The 15124-nt window shown below is 41.1% G+C and overlaps 1 protein-coding gene across 1 annotated transcript in view; it reads right to left on the bottom strand.

Annotated features, from left to right (window-relative positions):
- The window catches only part of VTN (vitronectin), a 31343-nt gene extending 16693 nt beyond the window's left edge, over window positions 1-14650 (bottom strand). Inside the window, exons 1-4 of the mRNA XM_075196674.1 lie at window positions 14538-14650; window positions 6534-6647; window positions 4373-4624; window positions 4081-4220 (exon numbers count right to left, since the gene is read on the bottom strand). Of these exons, the coding sequence (XP_075052775.1) occupies window positions 4081-4220; window positions 4373-4624; window positions 6534-6647; window positions 14538-14604 (573 nt within the window). The 5' untranslated portion in view covers window positions 14605-14650. The remainder of the gene's footprint in view (window positions 1-4080; window positions 4221-4372; window positions 4625-6533; window positions 6648-14537) is intronic.
- Window positions 14651-15124: the final 474 nt, after the last annotated feature.

Below are 15124 nucleotides of genomic sequence, written 5' to 3'. Positions count from 1 at the left end.
ATTGCTATACCCAGGGCGATGTAGGGGGGGGGGGGGATTTAGGCCCCCTTTCTGACTTCTAAGGCTGCCGGCGGCTGCACAGTATGTGCAGGTCCGCTCGGCAGTGACAGTGTGCAGTCCCGCTGCTCTGATTGTGTTTAAAACACAATCAGAGCAGCCGGGCAGCACACTGTCACTGCTGAACGGACCTGCACAGTGTGCAGCTGTCGGCAGCTAGCCCCTGCTAGGGGGGGGGGGGGGGCGATTGCCCCGATCGCCTCCCCCTGGATCCGCCACTGTTAATAGTTGCTAGGTATGTATATATCTGCTACCTCCCACCTGCATCTCTCTTCCATGTGCATTTTTTGTATCCAGCTCTGTTTATTTGTCTCTCTAAGCATCCCTCTACACATTTGTACTGTCTAATAACACAAGTTAAGCCCATACACAATAACTCATACTATAATTAGACTAGCAGGCACATACAATACAAAATGTTATTTCAAAGTATATGATTCTGAACAACTACCGTATCACATGTACTAGTTATATTAAACCGTATACTTGCAGATTGGATTTTGTCCTGGTGTCTCAGGACGAAACGCGTCAGTAAACTTCTCACAGGAAGCTCCTAATTGTACCCCTGCAAGGATAGGAACCAATGACGTGGAACTAACTAATCACGCTAACTTGTTTCTGAACAGACAAAAGCGAAGAAGACACACAGCGTGGTTGACGGAGCAAGCAATTGAATACTATACAGGCAGCAAGATCCACAGCTGCTCATTCAACTCAGCGCCCCTAGAGGGTATGAACATCGGCTACTTACTGGTCAGATAAACTTTCTTTGCTGTTTATAGAAACAAGGATTTTGAAATGTGACCACCTATCGAGATGAGAAATCTAACTAGAAGATTTGAAAATCCATTGGAGCACTTTATTATATAGTATATCAACGGGTTATTCTCAGAGATCAATCTGGATTGGAACTCCAGTACACCACTGTTATCTTGGGAATTTATGTTTCCCTAATTATGTCTATGGAGGATTCCAGAGGAGAATTTTGTTGAATGGGTGGTCTATGCACGTATTTATAATCTCTAATCGGAACAGGGGAGCAAGTATAAAGGAGCCTTGGTCACAGCACCTATAGTATGATTTTTATGTAGATTGTAAGCTTGCAAGCAGGGCCTTCTCACCTCTTTGTCTGTTTTACCCAGTTTGTTTATTAGTGTACTATGTTTGTCCCCAATTGTAAAGCGCTACGGAATATGTTGGCGCTATATAAATAAATGATGATGATGATATGTAGAATCATGTTTTCTTTTTTATATATTTTTTATATATGGTGATATGCATTAAAATATGTTTTTATTTTAAGAACCAATCCTTTATCTCTATTTGGGAGAGTGATTGTTAGCTAATCAATATTTATAGCTATAATTGTGTGTTTGAATTTTTTTATGTCTGGTGTTTTATAGAGTATACTGAAAGGTAGATATCTATGTTAAAAGATAAAACAAGACCACTGACAAGATGCTTTTAGCATAGCTGTGTGTGTATTTCAGATTATTGAGTCATTATTTCACATCTCATTCTGAATGCAATACTCCAGAGTCACATCATGTCAACTTCATGCATAAGTGAAAATGCTTGTGTCATCCTTCAGGGGGTTTTTCATGCACTAACTGTTCTCAGTGTGACTGGAAATGGCATAGACAACCCCATCAGCACATCTCTGTTCTACTTTCTAACCGCCTGCTTGTCAGAGATGCACAGATAAATAATAATGAACCAAATCACTTATGTTCAAATGTAAAAAATATTGATCTGATTAATATTAATCAGATTATTATTTGAATTATGCTATTTTTACCACCACACACAAAAGACATTGGGGCAATTTGTCGGTGATAAGCAGCATCTGTGATCAGTATAAGAAGAAGTATGACTGGATAAGCTATTCTCTCTGCTGGTTCTATCACTTGCAGACAGCTAAGTCGTAGTCAAATGGACAGACGACTAACCAGTAGTTTTCCAATTTCCAAGGACATATTGCTTCTAGGCAGGTCTATTTCCAATGTCGTACATACAACAGTCTCCATATAGGGTACGGCACCTCCCAACAAGCAGGATTTCTATACATGACTTATACATGATTTTGCTGCAATAAATTGAGATGAAAAGAGGTGCTGCCCTTGATGTTAAAAATCAAGGACTTCAAATGTGCAAAAATGTATATGTACAAATCTTAAAATTGGAGACATTTATGCTAACCTCATTTTTATTGTACTTAGAATGTGGGCAGCACGGTTGCCTAGTGGTTAGCACTTCTGCCTCACAGTACTGGTGTCATGTATTCAATTCCTGACCATGGCCTTATCTGTGTGGAATTTGTATGTTTTCCCCGTGTTTGTGTGGGTTTCCTTCGGGTGCTCCGGTTTCTTCCCACACTCCAGAAACATAATAATAGGTTGATTGGCTGCTATTAAATTGACCTTAATCACTCTGTCTGTGTGTGTATGTTAGAGAATTTAGATTGTAAGCTCCAATGGGGCAGGGACTGATGTAAGTGAGTTCTCTGTACAGAGCTGCGGAATTAGTGGTGCTAATGATGATGATTATGATTATGAATGCATGCAATAAGCGTAAAATTCTAAATGGAGATCTACATATGTGAGAGGAGAGGCTATAACTCCCACTCCAGCTGGGATCAGTGTGGTCACCATGGTCAAACTCCACCTTTCTTCATGTTTGACATAAGGTAAATGGTTTTAGGCAGGGTTACACCTGTAATGAAGCAATCTTCCACTTTGCATTCACTTTTTTTTTTTCTTTTTAAACATCACCCCTGCCCATACTAGAACATCGATGAGAGGCCTTAACTGGGACTCCGACTGTTTGCTCTATTCAGAATGGTTGCCCTAGTTACCATATCAGCTGGCATCATTGCTGGTCAGCATCAGTCAACAAGTCTGAGGGCAGGAGGAGGAATGACAGCCAACCCCTAACTGGACAGCTGCACCCAGAAGACTGGGCCTCCTCTTAGAAATAGGAGGCTCCCCTCTTTGAGTCTTTTGTCTTACAAGGACACCAGGAGGTTGAGACTAGAAGCCTTTTTAGGCCCTCTACTATCCATTACTAAGAAATCTAATGTTGGGCCCCAACCCCAGTGAACCCAAAGAAACTGCCCCTTCCCTTTATTCCTTGTTAAAATGGGTTATAATGCTTTAATTGTTCTGTTATTTGTTTTGTAAAGAGGAATCAAGCAAATTTTCAGTTCAGCATTTTTTTTTTTAAATTGTAAGTATGATGAAACTGGCATCAAACGCTACGATATTACAGCTGTTACATTTATCATTATTGGACATTGCAGAAAATGTAGTTGAAAGAAGTTCACTATTGGCACTAACATGCCCTAATACAGTGTTGGCTAACTTGTGACACTCCAGGTGTTGTGAAACTACAAGTCCCAGCATACCCTTCCAGCAATAAGCTGCTATATATTGGCAAAGCATGCTGGGACTTGTAGTTTCACAACACCTGGGTTGTCACAGGTTAGCCAACACTGCCCTAATGTGTCCATGAATTAATCTGCCCCAAGCACAGAACAGGTGGATCTCTTCATGTGCATGGCCAAATTGAACGATGATCCTCTTGGCAACTCTCAGGCTGGAAGGATCAGCATGTGTATGACGACTTTTAAGTATAAACCCTGATCTTGTACAAAAGCTGAAAGTAGAAAGGAGGATATGCTTGAAGTTTACAACACATGGGAGAGCTCTTTTATTTCTGTCTTGAAGCAATTTGTTTTAATTTGAGACATGCTCAGTCTCTTCTATTCCATATTGGAGAAATATGTGGAACCATGCTGGCTAGACCTACCATCCTTTTCAAATTTTCTTTCAGACCTGCAAAATTTCTATTAAAACAATGACCACACATGTTGTAAGTTATGGGTGCTAACGTTTAGTAGCAAATAAAGGTATCTACCATGTTTTGTAAATTTAAAACAAACAAAATGTGTATAAAAAAACACTTTATCATGGCCATCCCAGAAACATATTATGGTAGTTATTCAATATATCCGCACTTACTCACCTTAAAAAGATATGTCTTCCCCTGACAGTTCATACGGGTGAAAGCAGCATCTATGGGACCCTCTATACCCCACACATCCTTAATGACTTTTGGGTATCCATCCAGTACACGCTCATCATTAAGCTGATAAAAGTATTTACCTTTATAAAAGAGTGCACACGTTTTAGATTACATTTTTGCACTATATCTGTCAAGCTACTGATATAGTTAAACAGATAAAACTATGGTCTGACAATTCATAATATCTATTCAATTTGGTTTAAAAGCTTTTCATATTCATGTGTCTCGGTACCTCGAAAAGCATAGAAGGAGCCATTTTTCAGGTTAGTGAAGGCATCGAAAGGTTTTCCACTACACAGTTCCTCAGGATCATCTTCCGTCACTGGCTGCTCCCTCGTGGTCGCTTCTCTTGGCTCCTCTGTAGTCACCAGTACAGGTGACTCAGTCACTTTCGTGGTTTCCAACAGGTCACCACCTGTGGTACTGTTAAATGAGTCATAGTCGAACTCATCTTCAGGAATGTCAAAGACATCTCCACGTGTTACTGAAACAAAAGAGGTTTTAATCACTTACGGTTCATTATTAGCTTATCAATAGTTAGTGGGAGCACGGTGGCTTAGGGGTTAGCGCTTCTGCCTCACAGCACTGGGGTCATGAGTTTGATTCCCTACCATGGCCTTATCTGTGTGGAGTTTGTATGTTCTCCTCACGTTTGCGTGGGTTTCATTCAGGTTCTCCGGTTTCCCCCCACACTCCAAAAACATACTTGTAGGTTAATTGGCTGCCATCAAAATTGACTTTAGTCTGTGTGTGTATATGCTAGGGAACTCATTCCCTGCCCCAACTTAGATGGGGCAGGGACTGATGTGAGTGAGTTCTCTGTATAGCACTGTGGAATTAGTGGCGCTATATAAATAGCTGCTGATGATGATGATGAATAGTAATCTTCTAAATAAAATTATGTTCTAAGTACCTGGCAGAGATACTACTCCACTGGATGCTGCCCTATTTTTGGACTATCCCTGGTTAACAATGGAGTCCAATAATAGGGTAAATACTTCAATACCTACAATATGAATAATTGCTGATCAGATACCATGAGATCTGGGCAGATTTAAGCCATGAACACCAAAAGATGTTGGAGCAGGTTGTTGGAAAACAATTAAATTGGCCGACCTAATCAGTCTTTGTGTTGCATATTATGCAGCGAGGCCATAATAAGGATGGGGCTCACTCATAATTTTAATGGGTGAGGTTCCACTGTGGAATTTTTTCAAATACATAGTGCCTTACTGCATAGTATGCAACAAAGATATAAATGCCAAACTACATAGTATAGTAATTATACATGATACATATACACCAAGTGATGGTTTGAAAATCACAGCAACCAGTATGTAAACAAAAATATATGTACAACAACCTAAAAGTTTAAGGTGGTAGTGCAGCCACAGGAGCTGTGTGTGTGTATATCTTGAAGATGCACAAGCCTTCTCCTGCTATGGATGATATTGTAGATATTGTTAAGCAGCACATTTCTAAGGTTCTGAAAAAGATCTGTCAAGATTATGATCTGTACCATATAATGCTGACCATACATACTACACTCCTGACTGCCTAGCGAAAGGATTACTGTTCAGTTTGGAGACTACGGGGTCTATTTATCATAGGGAGAAGAGCCCTAAATCCGGCATAGGGATATGTCCATATTTGTGAAGGCCTAAGCAGGCAAAAACTATTGTCAAGTATTGTCAACTATAACTATTGCTATGGTGAGGAAAAAAGATTAGAACCTTATTTTTTTTATAACAGCAAATTTTTGTACCTTTTTAGCATAAAACTGAAGCTGACAGTCATTATTGCTGAATGTTCTCCTTTAATTCCTATAATGCTTTAAATCGCATCATCGAGCCTCTGATAACAAAGGTGGCTGGCTTGTTTCTTTAACAAAAACACATTCGGGCTACCTGTAAAAGACACATGGGGGTATATTTACTAAACTGCAGGTTTGAAAAAGTGGAGATGTTGCCTATAGCGACCAATCAGATTCTAGCTGCCATTTATTTAGTGCATTCTACAAAATGAGAGTTAGAATCTGATTGGTTGCTATAGGCAACATCTCTACTTTTTCAAACCTGCAGTTTAGTAAATATACCCTCATGTGTCTTTTACAGGTAGCCCGAATGAGTTTTTGTTAAAGAAACAAGCCAACCACCTTTGTTATCAAAGGCTTGATGATGCGATTTGTGGATTCATACACTTTGCCACGCCTACTTGAAGATGCAAATTGCATCATCATGTCCCGCCCATGGACAGTAACGTATGAATAGGTAAGTATGCTTTAAATTCATTATAATAAACAGATATATTTATTTCATCACTGATATTCTGGAACTCTATACTACAGCACATTGTAGAAAGGAGTCATCAGTAAACAAAACTATTATTCTTACCTTTGCAGACTGACTGGTAGTCGCTACAACAGCTCTTATAGAAAGTACATAAGGTGTCACACTGACATTTATTGCTAGCAGTGAACCCATCAAAACATCGCCCTACGCAGGACTCTGTAACAAAAACATATGAAACATCAATGAGGAGTCTGTTGAGGAATCCACCATTTTGTCTAAGGCCAGACTCTCAGCAAACTTGTCTGGACACAACACATCTTCACAATTTACATATCAATGAAGGTCACTATTTTATGTTCAGGGGCTCAGCCCACAGGCACAGTAAAGGCACATGAGATTGTGTCTATATCACTCTCTTTCAAATGGACATTTCAAAACAAAACATCTTTCCCACACTGTCTTCCATCACCCCACCCCACCATGGATTTACACATGGAGTAATGGAGTCCAGACACACAAGTCTCAGTATGAAGGAATATTGTACATTCTGAGGGAATGATTGATATTCATAGATGTGTAAGATGGTCAGATCTTACACATCTGAGGTTGATGTGATGTAAGAATTATTTGGAGCAGTTTCATATGTGATTACTGAGAATAACTGCAATTTCAGTGGGACAGTCCCGATTTTAGGATTCTATCTCACTGTCCTGCCTGGGGACATGTTTGTCCCACTGGTGGGAATGTTGGAAGGTATCTTCCGTTCACAGCTGCTCTGCATAGCACCAAGGTACATACTGACATATATCATTTGTAATTGTTTTAAATCGTACTACTTCTTAAATTCACTGTTACAAACTACAGTAATAGTATCACAGATCCCTGTTACCTGTAATCAGAATGGCTGTGCCAATAGGACAAACGTCTACAGATGCCTTGCTTGTAGGTATTCCTCACATGATTTTCTGGCATTCCGGTTAACACACTGGGGGTTATCGGGGTGCTATTGAGAAGTGGGGGGAGGGGGGATTGTGGCGGTGCTGCTTGGACTATACCATGTCTCAGCGTGCATACATATGTGCTTAAACAGAAAGAATTTTATTGGCTTGGAGCCTTGTCTATTCATCTGACAAGTGAATCAGCCCCTTGCCTGATTATTGAGTGACTTGCACCAGTTTAGCATTCCTAATGCTCTACTGACCACATATTAGTGTACCAAATCTTTGGCTTGTCCCTGCCCACAATTATTGTTACTTCTTAGCTCTTATATACACTACACCAGTGATGGGCAATTTTTTTTTAGGAGCGGGCCAAATAAAAAAGGAAAACTTTAGGCGGGCCAATATAATTTATTAAAAAACTCAAATATCGAAATATATAATACTAATTTTTTGAATGGGACGGGAGGGTGTTATATAGCAGTGTTACACTGCACTTATTTCAGCAGGTTGTTGCAGATCCGTCTTTCTGGTGAGCCACTAACTGACAATACAGCAGCCAATCGAAATCCGCCTTAGTCAATGGCCCTGCCCATCTCTTCTCACATGACTTTCAGCCATTGGGGGGCGGGCAGGTGTTTGAGTGATTGACATACGAAGTGTCCTTTTAGGAAGGAGGATGAAGTATAATGGAGGAAATAGCTGGGAAGGCATAAAAATGAAGGTTCTGACACACAGGGTCGGCCCTAATAATTTTATGCATATTTTAATGAAATTTTTTAAAATATTGGCGGGCCGGAAAAAACTGCTAAGTGGGCCGGATCTGGCCCGCGGGCCGTAGTTTGCCATCACTGCACTACACTTTGGACATCAAACCTTGCAGTTCCTGCTGATATATCTCTGGCTTTCTGGTGTACCAAACCTTTGTCTCTTTCTCTCTCTGTGGTTACTAACCATTCCCTCGATGTTACTATGCACTGAAACTTCTGCATTCATTCTGACATGAGTACAGGCAACTCCAGTACATTAACCTCTATCACAGCCACTTTGAATCTCCAGGATCTGGTGTGTGCCAGTCCTTGGGCATCAATCCCAATTCTTACAGAACATTTGTTAACTCTGCCTACAGCCTGGACCACAGTTCCTAACCTACTTAATTATTTTGACTCAGGATGGTCCTTTGTATATAGTGTAGATATTCGATTCACTAACCACTTTTATTGATCTTCATATGGCCTCCAGCCATTGGGTCCATTGCTGAGTATGGAAGCTACATGCATATGCCATTACAATACTCCTTCTGCATTAGCTGATTTGAAATCACTCAAGTGCTGTTCTGCTGCTGCTATGAACTACATAGCGCATCAAGTCAATCATTCCCATCTGGCCACATGCAAGTGGCTGGAACACTAGGGGGTGTGACAGGAAGATTACTGAAGTGTTCTTCTGCTAAACACATTCATTGGACATGTTCAGTGATGACCTGTGCACACAATGGGATCACCCAACTTAAATCCCATAGTTGGGATTCAAGCTCATTTTAGGTTCACACATTCTGTAATATTGTCTGCAACAATTTGCAGACATTGCCGGCGATACTAGAGCAACATTGGAACAATTTGCAGACATTGTCAACGATACCAGAGCATGTGAGGCCAGTAGTCCTAGGCTACACTGGTGACAATGCTGATGTACAATAGGTCACATGTGACTGGAGCGTGCTACTAAATAATAAGACTTGTTTCTTGCTCTGTCCCCTTTATGACCATCTATATTTGCTGTTGACTATTGCTCTCTCCTTTATTAGGAGGCACAACAGACACTAATATGACAGGATGCTTGCACTATAGTGGGCCTAAATAATCTCTCCACTGGTATCCTCTTAAATAACCTATACAGCTACAGCTAAGAAAAATGATTGTGCTAAAATATTTTATAAGACACGAGCTATCATTTGTTGTTGAATGTAAACAATGTCCCTTTTGTATATTATACTCATGCATATATTTTTTTAAAATATTTGGACTCCTCAGTTTTCAGAGATAACCGCAGGAAGTTATGTTTTATGTCTGTTGTTCATTTAACCTGTGTGATCATCATGCATCCCCTTGTTTGGTTTAACCACATGATTATTTACAGTTTCTACATCTCTGTTGACTCAGAGGCCATCCTGAGAAAATAAAACATAATTTTACCTATCAGACTTTGTACACATGGCCCTGGAAGATCAACATACATTGATGCATACTGTAGGGACTTTAACCTCAAACCTGCGCTACAGTGTGTTATAGCCTATGTACTTTACACAAATATATGACAGGCGTTCCAATATAATTATTATTAATTATTATTATTATAATCATCATAGATTTGCAAGGCGCTACAGTGGTCCATGGTGTCACACAGTAGGGAAAACAGGACAAAATAAATGGAGACATAAAAACAAAGGGTAGGGAGGGTTCGGCTTATGAGAGAGCTAACTTTCTAACTGGAAGAGGGCCCAGGAGTAGGGTGAGCTCTAATAAAGACATGTTTGCAGAGAGCGTCTAAAGATATGAAGACTGTGGGAATATCTGATTGGGCGTGGCAGGAAATTTGACAAGTGAGGAGCAGCACAGGAGAAGTCTTGTATGTGGGAGTGAGAGGTGGTTACCAGAGACGAGGTGAGGCACAGGTAAGAGGTAGATCTAAGAAGGAGAGTATTTTGAGATTTGAAGGGGTGGTGTTGTTGAGGGCTTTGTATATTCAGGTGGTTATTTGAATTGATTCTGGAGGACACTCGGAGCCAGTTAGACCACACTTGGACATGTTGAGCTTTAGGCAACATTGGGACATCCATGTGAAGATAGCAGAGAGACAGGTGGTTACAAGGGATAGTACAATAAAGAACAGGTCAGGAGAGGAGAAGTAGATTTGGGTGTTGTCAGAGGTGGTACTGGAGGCTGAACAAGCTAACTAGTTTGTCAATAGAAAAGTACAGGATCAAGAACAGAGCCTTGTGGGACCACAACAGATAGTGGTAGTGGAGGGGAGGATGTACCAGAGGTAGAGACACTAAAGTAGCAGTTTGATAAGTAGGAAGTGAATCAGGAAAAAACTGTGTGACAAAGGCCAGTGGAATGCAGGGTTTGAAGGAGAAGAGGGTGATCAACAGTGTCAAAAGCAGCAGAGAGGTAGATAAGGAGTATGGAGAAATGACCCTTAGACTTGTTGCAATTAGATTATTGATCACATTTGTGAAAGCATTTCAATGAAATGTTGGGGGAGGAAGAATGATTTAAGAGAGTGGAGAATGGAGTGAGAGAGTACAAGTACACAAGTCTTTCAAGTAGATTGCAGGCAAATTGAAGGAGAGAAATAGGGCTGTAGTTGAGAGAGAGAGATGGTTCCTTTAGAATTGGTGATATGAGCACATGTTTAAATGAGAATGGAAATGTGTCAGTGGTGAAAGACAGATTGAAGAGTTAAGCTAGAGGTGGGCATGTAATATAGGAGAGGGAGCGGAGATGTTGGGAAAGAATAGGGTTGAGGGGACAGGCTGTAAGGTGAAATGATGAGATGAGTGCAGAGAATTCATCTTTGGTTACTGGTGAGAATGAACTGGGGTGGATTGGGGAGTGTAGGAGAAGGTCGGTGGAATGTATGGAATTTGGTATGCGAAAAGCTTTCAATGCTGGCGATTTTGTCATTGAAGTAGATGACAAAACCATGGGCTGGAGGAAAGTGGGATAGAAACAAGATAACCTCAGTAGTGCGGGAGCACTTTTGCAGGTAGCGAGTCTGTTTGATGTGCCATGGTTTGGGTTTGGTTTTTTGGAGATGTTAAGTGGTGGATAGAGATTCATTGTCTGGGGCTGAAGTATTTTGTTGTAGAAAGAGGCAGCCTGATCACGGAAGAGAAAGTAATTGCTTTAGTGAAAATGGGAAGTAGATTGAGTCAGGTGTAATTAGGTGTTGCTGTGTGCTTGTGTATTTGCGTGCAGGGGGGTGGGCATGAGGTAAGGTGGGAAACTAGACATGTAGCCATAGTGGGAGAAGACGAGGTCAAGGGAGTTTTCATCACAGTGGGTGGGAGATGAGATCGATCCGGAGAGACCAAAGGAGGAAGAAAATGAAAGAAGTTTAGTAGCAGCAAAAACAGTGTATCACGGGCACTAGGAGTTCTACCCAGGATTCACCAGATGATAATGCTTACCAGAGGGGCGGGGTTTACACAGCGATCCTCTGGGCAGTAGGGTGAATAGTAGGAATGTTATACAACAGCAGGTGGAGAGAGAATGTCAATGGAGTAGATGGGAGTCAGCGACTCGCAGCTATAATGGTAGGAAAGTCAGCGACTTGCAAATATAGTGCAAAGGCAGGTAACAACCAAGAAGAGCCGGGCGGACGTGAATAGGTGAAGGAAGGTAACGGGAGAGTCAGTGGTCTGCGGATAGCAAGTTGTACCACTGCGAGGAGGTGAGGACTTGTCCAGGTGCGGATAAGTAGAGTAATAGTAATAGTCTATGGCTGTATGTATACAGCTGGAGAGCAGAGAAGCTTGTCCAAACAGATATGCATGGTAACAGCTAATAGACTATAGCGGGTATGTATACCGCTGCTGAGTAGAGAGGCTTGTCCAAAGCAGATATGCAGGATAACAGCTAATAGTCTATAGCGGGTATGTATACCGCTGCTGAGTAGAGAGGCTTGTCCAAAGCAGATATGCAGGATAACAGCTAATAGTCTATAGCGGGTATGTATACCGCTGCTGAGTAGAGAAACTTGTCCAAGGCAGATATGCAGGATAACAGTTAATAGTCAATAACAAGTATGCATACCGCCGCTGAGTAGAGAGGCTTGTCCTGGTGCAGACACAGCAGGAGAGCTGGGAGGCTGTAGCGGGTATGGGAACCGCCGATGAGCAGAGCAGGTAATCCAGCAGGAAACAGAAGACACAAGCAGGAGAGCTAGGAGTCTGTAGCGGGTATGGGAACCGCCGATGAGCAGAGCAGGTAATCCAGCAGGAAACAGAAGACACGAGCAGGACACAGGGAACACCTTCAGAGACTCACAGGGAGTGAGAATCAAGATCAGGCAACGATACAAAGGCCACAGGTGCCTTAAATAGGGAGAGGTGATTGATCCACCAATTAAGTTAAAAGCAAGGTCATAAGAGTTCAGGGATCCTGCACATGCGCAGTCCTAACAAGATGGCGGACGGCCGCGGCTCAGGACGGGCGCCGGCAGGAAGGAGAGAGAACCACGCACAAGAGCAGAGGCACTCACGGTCTGGTGAGTGACACAGTGGGGTATCAAAGTGATTGTTGAAATCACCTAGCATGAGAACAGTCAGGGCAAAGGATAGGAAATAAGTGAGCCAGGCGGCAAAGTTATCAAGGAATGGGGAATCTGGACCTGGGGGCATAAATAACAGCAGCACAAAGCTGGAGAGGAGAAAAATAGATGGATGATGGAAAGAAGACAATAGATGGATAGTGTGGCCTTTAAAGGATGAGAAAAAGAGGGAACATCCAGAGGGTATCACTTGGAAGGTGCAGCTCGGAGAAAGAAGAATGCCACCCCACCATATTTCCTGGTCTGGCGGTAAGGCTGAGGGAGAGTACACTGTAGGAGAGAGCTGCAGGGGATGTAGTATTAGAGTAGGAGAGCCAGATTTCTGTAATGGCAAGGAGGTTGAGGGGTTTGGAAATTACTAGAACATGATCGGATTCAAGATTGGTAAATACAGATCTGGCGTTCCAAAGTGCACAGGAGAAGGGAAGAAAGGGTAGTGGAGATATGTAGATAAGGTTGGCTGGATTGGAAGTACAAGACGAATGGAAACTTTTGGGGTGAAACGAGGAGCGTGAGCAGAGAATAGAGATTGCCTTGGACACAGGGTTAGGTGAGATGTCGACAGCAGCCATGATTTGTGGGTGTGAAAACTATTTCTATTTATGTAGATCTGTGAGTGCAGTGGGCCCAGGAATCAAAATAGTTCATGGAAGCAGACTAGGTAGGAGAGAAGTAGTGAAGGGAAAATATTAATAAGGGAGGGAAAAAAAGTTATACTTTACTGAGCATAAATGAATGTGAACTCTGAAGGCAACAACAAAATTAACCCGACTTGTCAGAAATTATATGCATATATGTCCATTTGCTTACATTATGTTTGGCCAGTATCAGAGAGTGTTTGCTAGGATTTGTTAAAGGCTGTTGAATGCTTGATTCAAAAACATAACTAACATAGTATCAGGGGGAGCAGCTGCTATGGGGTCTATGCTATGGGGAGGTTCTCCTGACAAAGCACCACGTGTATGTGCTTTTACAACCTTGGGAGGTACATGGAAGACCTAACAGAATTTTGCTATGGAGCCCACAAATTTCTGGTTACACCTCTGACCTGATTTCAACATCCATGTTTACAAGACTAAACGAAAAAAAAAAAACGTATTGGCAGGGTTTCATATGACACAGCTACACAGTTAACACAGTAATTATTTACTATCATTGTATTGTGAATATCACTGCAACATAAACAGTAATCTACAAGATAATTTATATATAGAGTTTCATTCACAAAAGCGTAAAAAAACATTTATACCCAAATATCTCATTCCCTTTATTTTATCTATTACATAGATGTTTATAAAAACATTAACTGTGGCTTCTACAATTATCTGGCATGTAGATAGTTTGAATACCCTTGTGGTCACCTATTTATTCATGTGTTTTGGTAGTGGTAATGTAGATTAAGTTGGAATTTATGCGAGTCTGCAACTGGAGATTCATATGCATATGGATTCATGTTCAGCAATGTCACCTTACAAAAATATTATCAGGATAATTTTTTGCAGTCTATTTTGAACAGCTGAAATATCACTCCTATTGATCTTTTATGATTTTATTACTTATTTATCTGCATGTTGCTTTGTTTATTTTTTGTTGATTGTGAGGTGCTGTGGATTCTGTAGCACCATATAAGTAAAATACGATGATGTGGACACAAGACAATCATGCATACTGTGTGAATGGACCTGGTCCATCCTCCATTCACTAGAATACTTGCATGTACAGTGGGCTCATTCTTCATATAGCTCAAGGATCCCTACTTTTTGTGTTGGAACACATCTCGTGTATCATAGGCACATTAGTCCTTGTGTGATTAGCCCCATAGTTCACCTACCTTCAGCAGCTTGGGCAGAATTGATTGCCCCCAACAGCAGGAGAGCTGGGAGCAGCAGCACTCTCATTGCTGGTCTCTCTGGACTCTCCAGTCTTCTGTGGGGTTTGCTAGTCTCTGACCTCTGGGTTTATCACCCTGTTTGTTTGAGATTTCACCACGTTTGTTTGCAGAGATTGGAGAGATTACTAGAAATCATACTGCTGCTGTGGTTTCCTGGAATCCCAGGCGTGTTGTTTAACAATTTGTCAATGAATGTTGAATGTAGTTCTATAGTTATCAATTATTCCTGGTTTCAATTCATCCCCCATACAACGTCCACTCCATTAAGTAGCAAGCAAGAATTTATGCTTAATTTAGTTAATGTTGCATAAACTCTACTTCAGATGGTAGCAAAACATTATCATCATCGTTTATTTGTAAGGCACCAGACAGCATACAAATCACACAAATACTAAATAAACATAATAACAAATCAAGCAAGTACAGATTACAACTAAAAATTATACAAGTACAATTATAAGTAGCAAATATACAAGTGTAAATTCTGTAAGTAAGAATTAAACAGAAACATAAAAATCAAACAACTA

Source organism: Mixophyes fleayi, chromosome 2 (genome assembly GCF_038048845.1).
Source record: "Mixophyes fleayi isolate aMixFle1 chromosome 2, aMixFle1.hap1, whole genome shotgun sequence".
NCBI classification, from domain to species: Eukaryota; Metazoa; Chordata; class Amphibia; order Anura; family Limnodynastidae; genus Mixophyes; species Mixophyes fleayi.
Note: the sequence above shows the minus strand (reverse complement) of the source record. Positions and strands in the feature narration are given on the sequence as shown.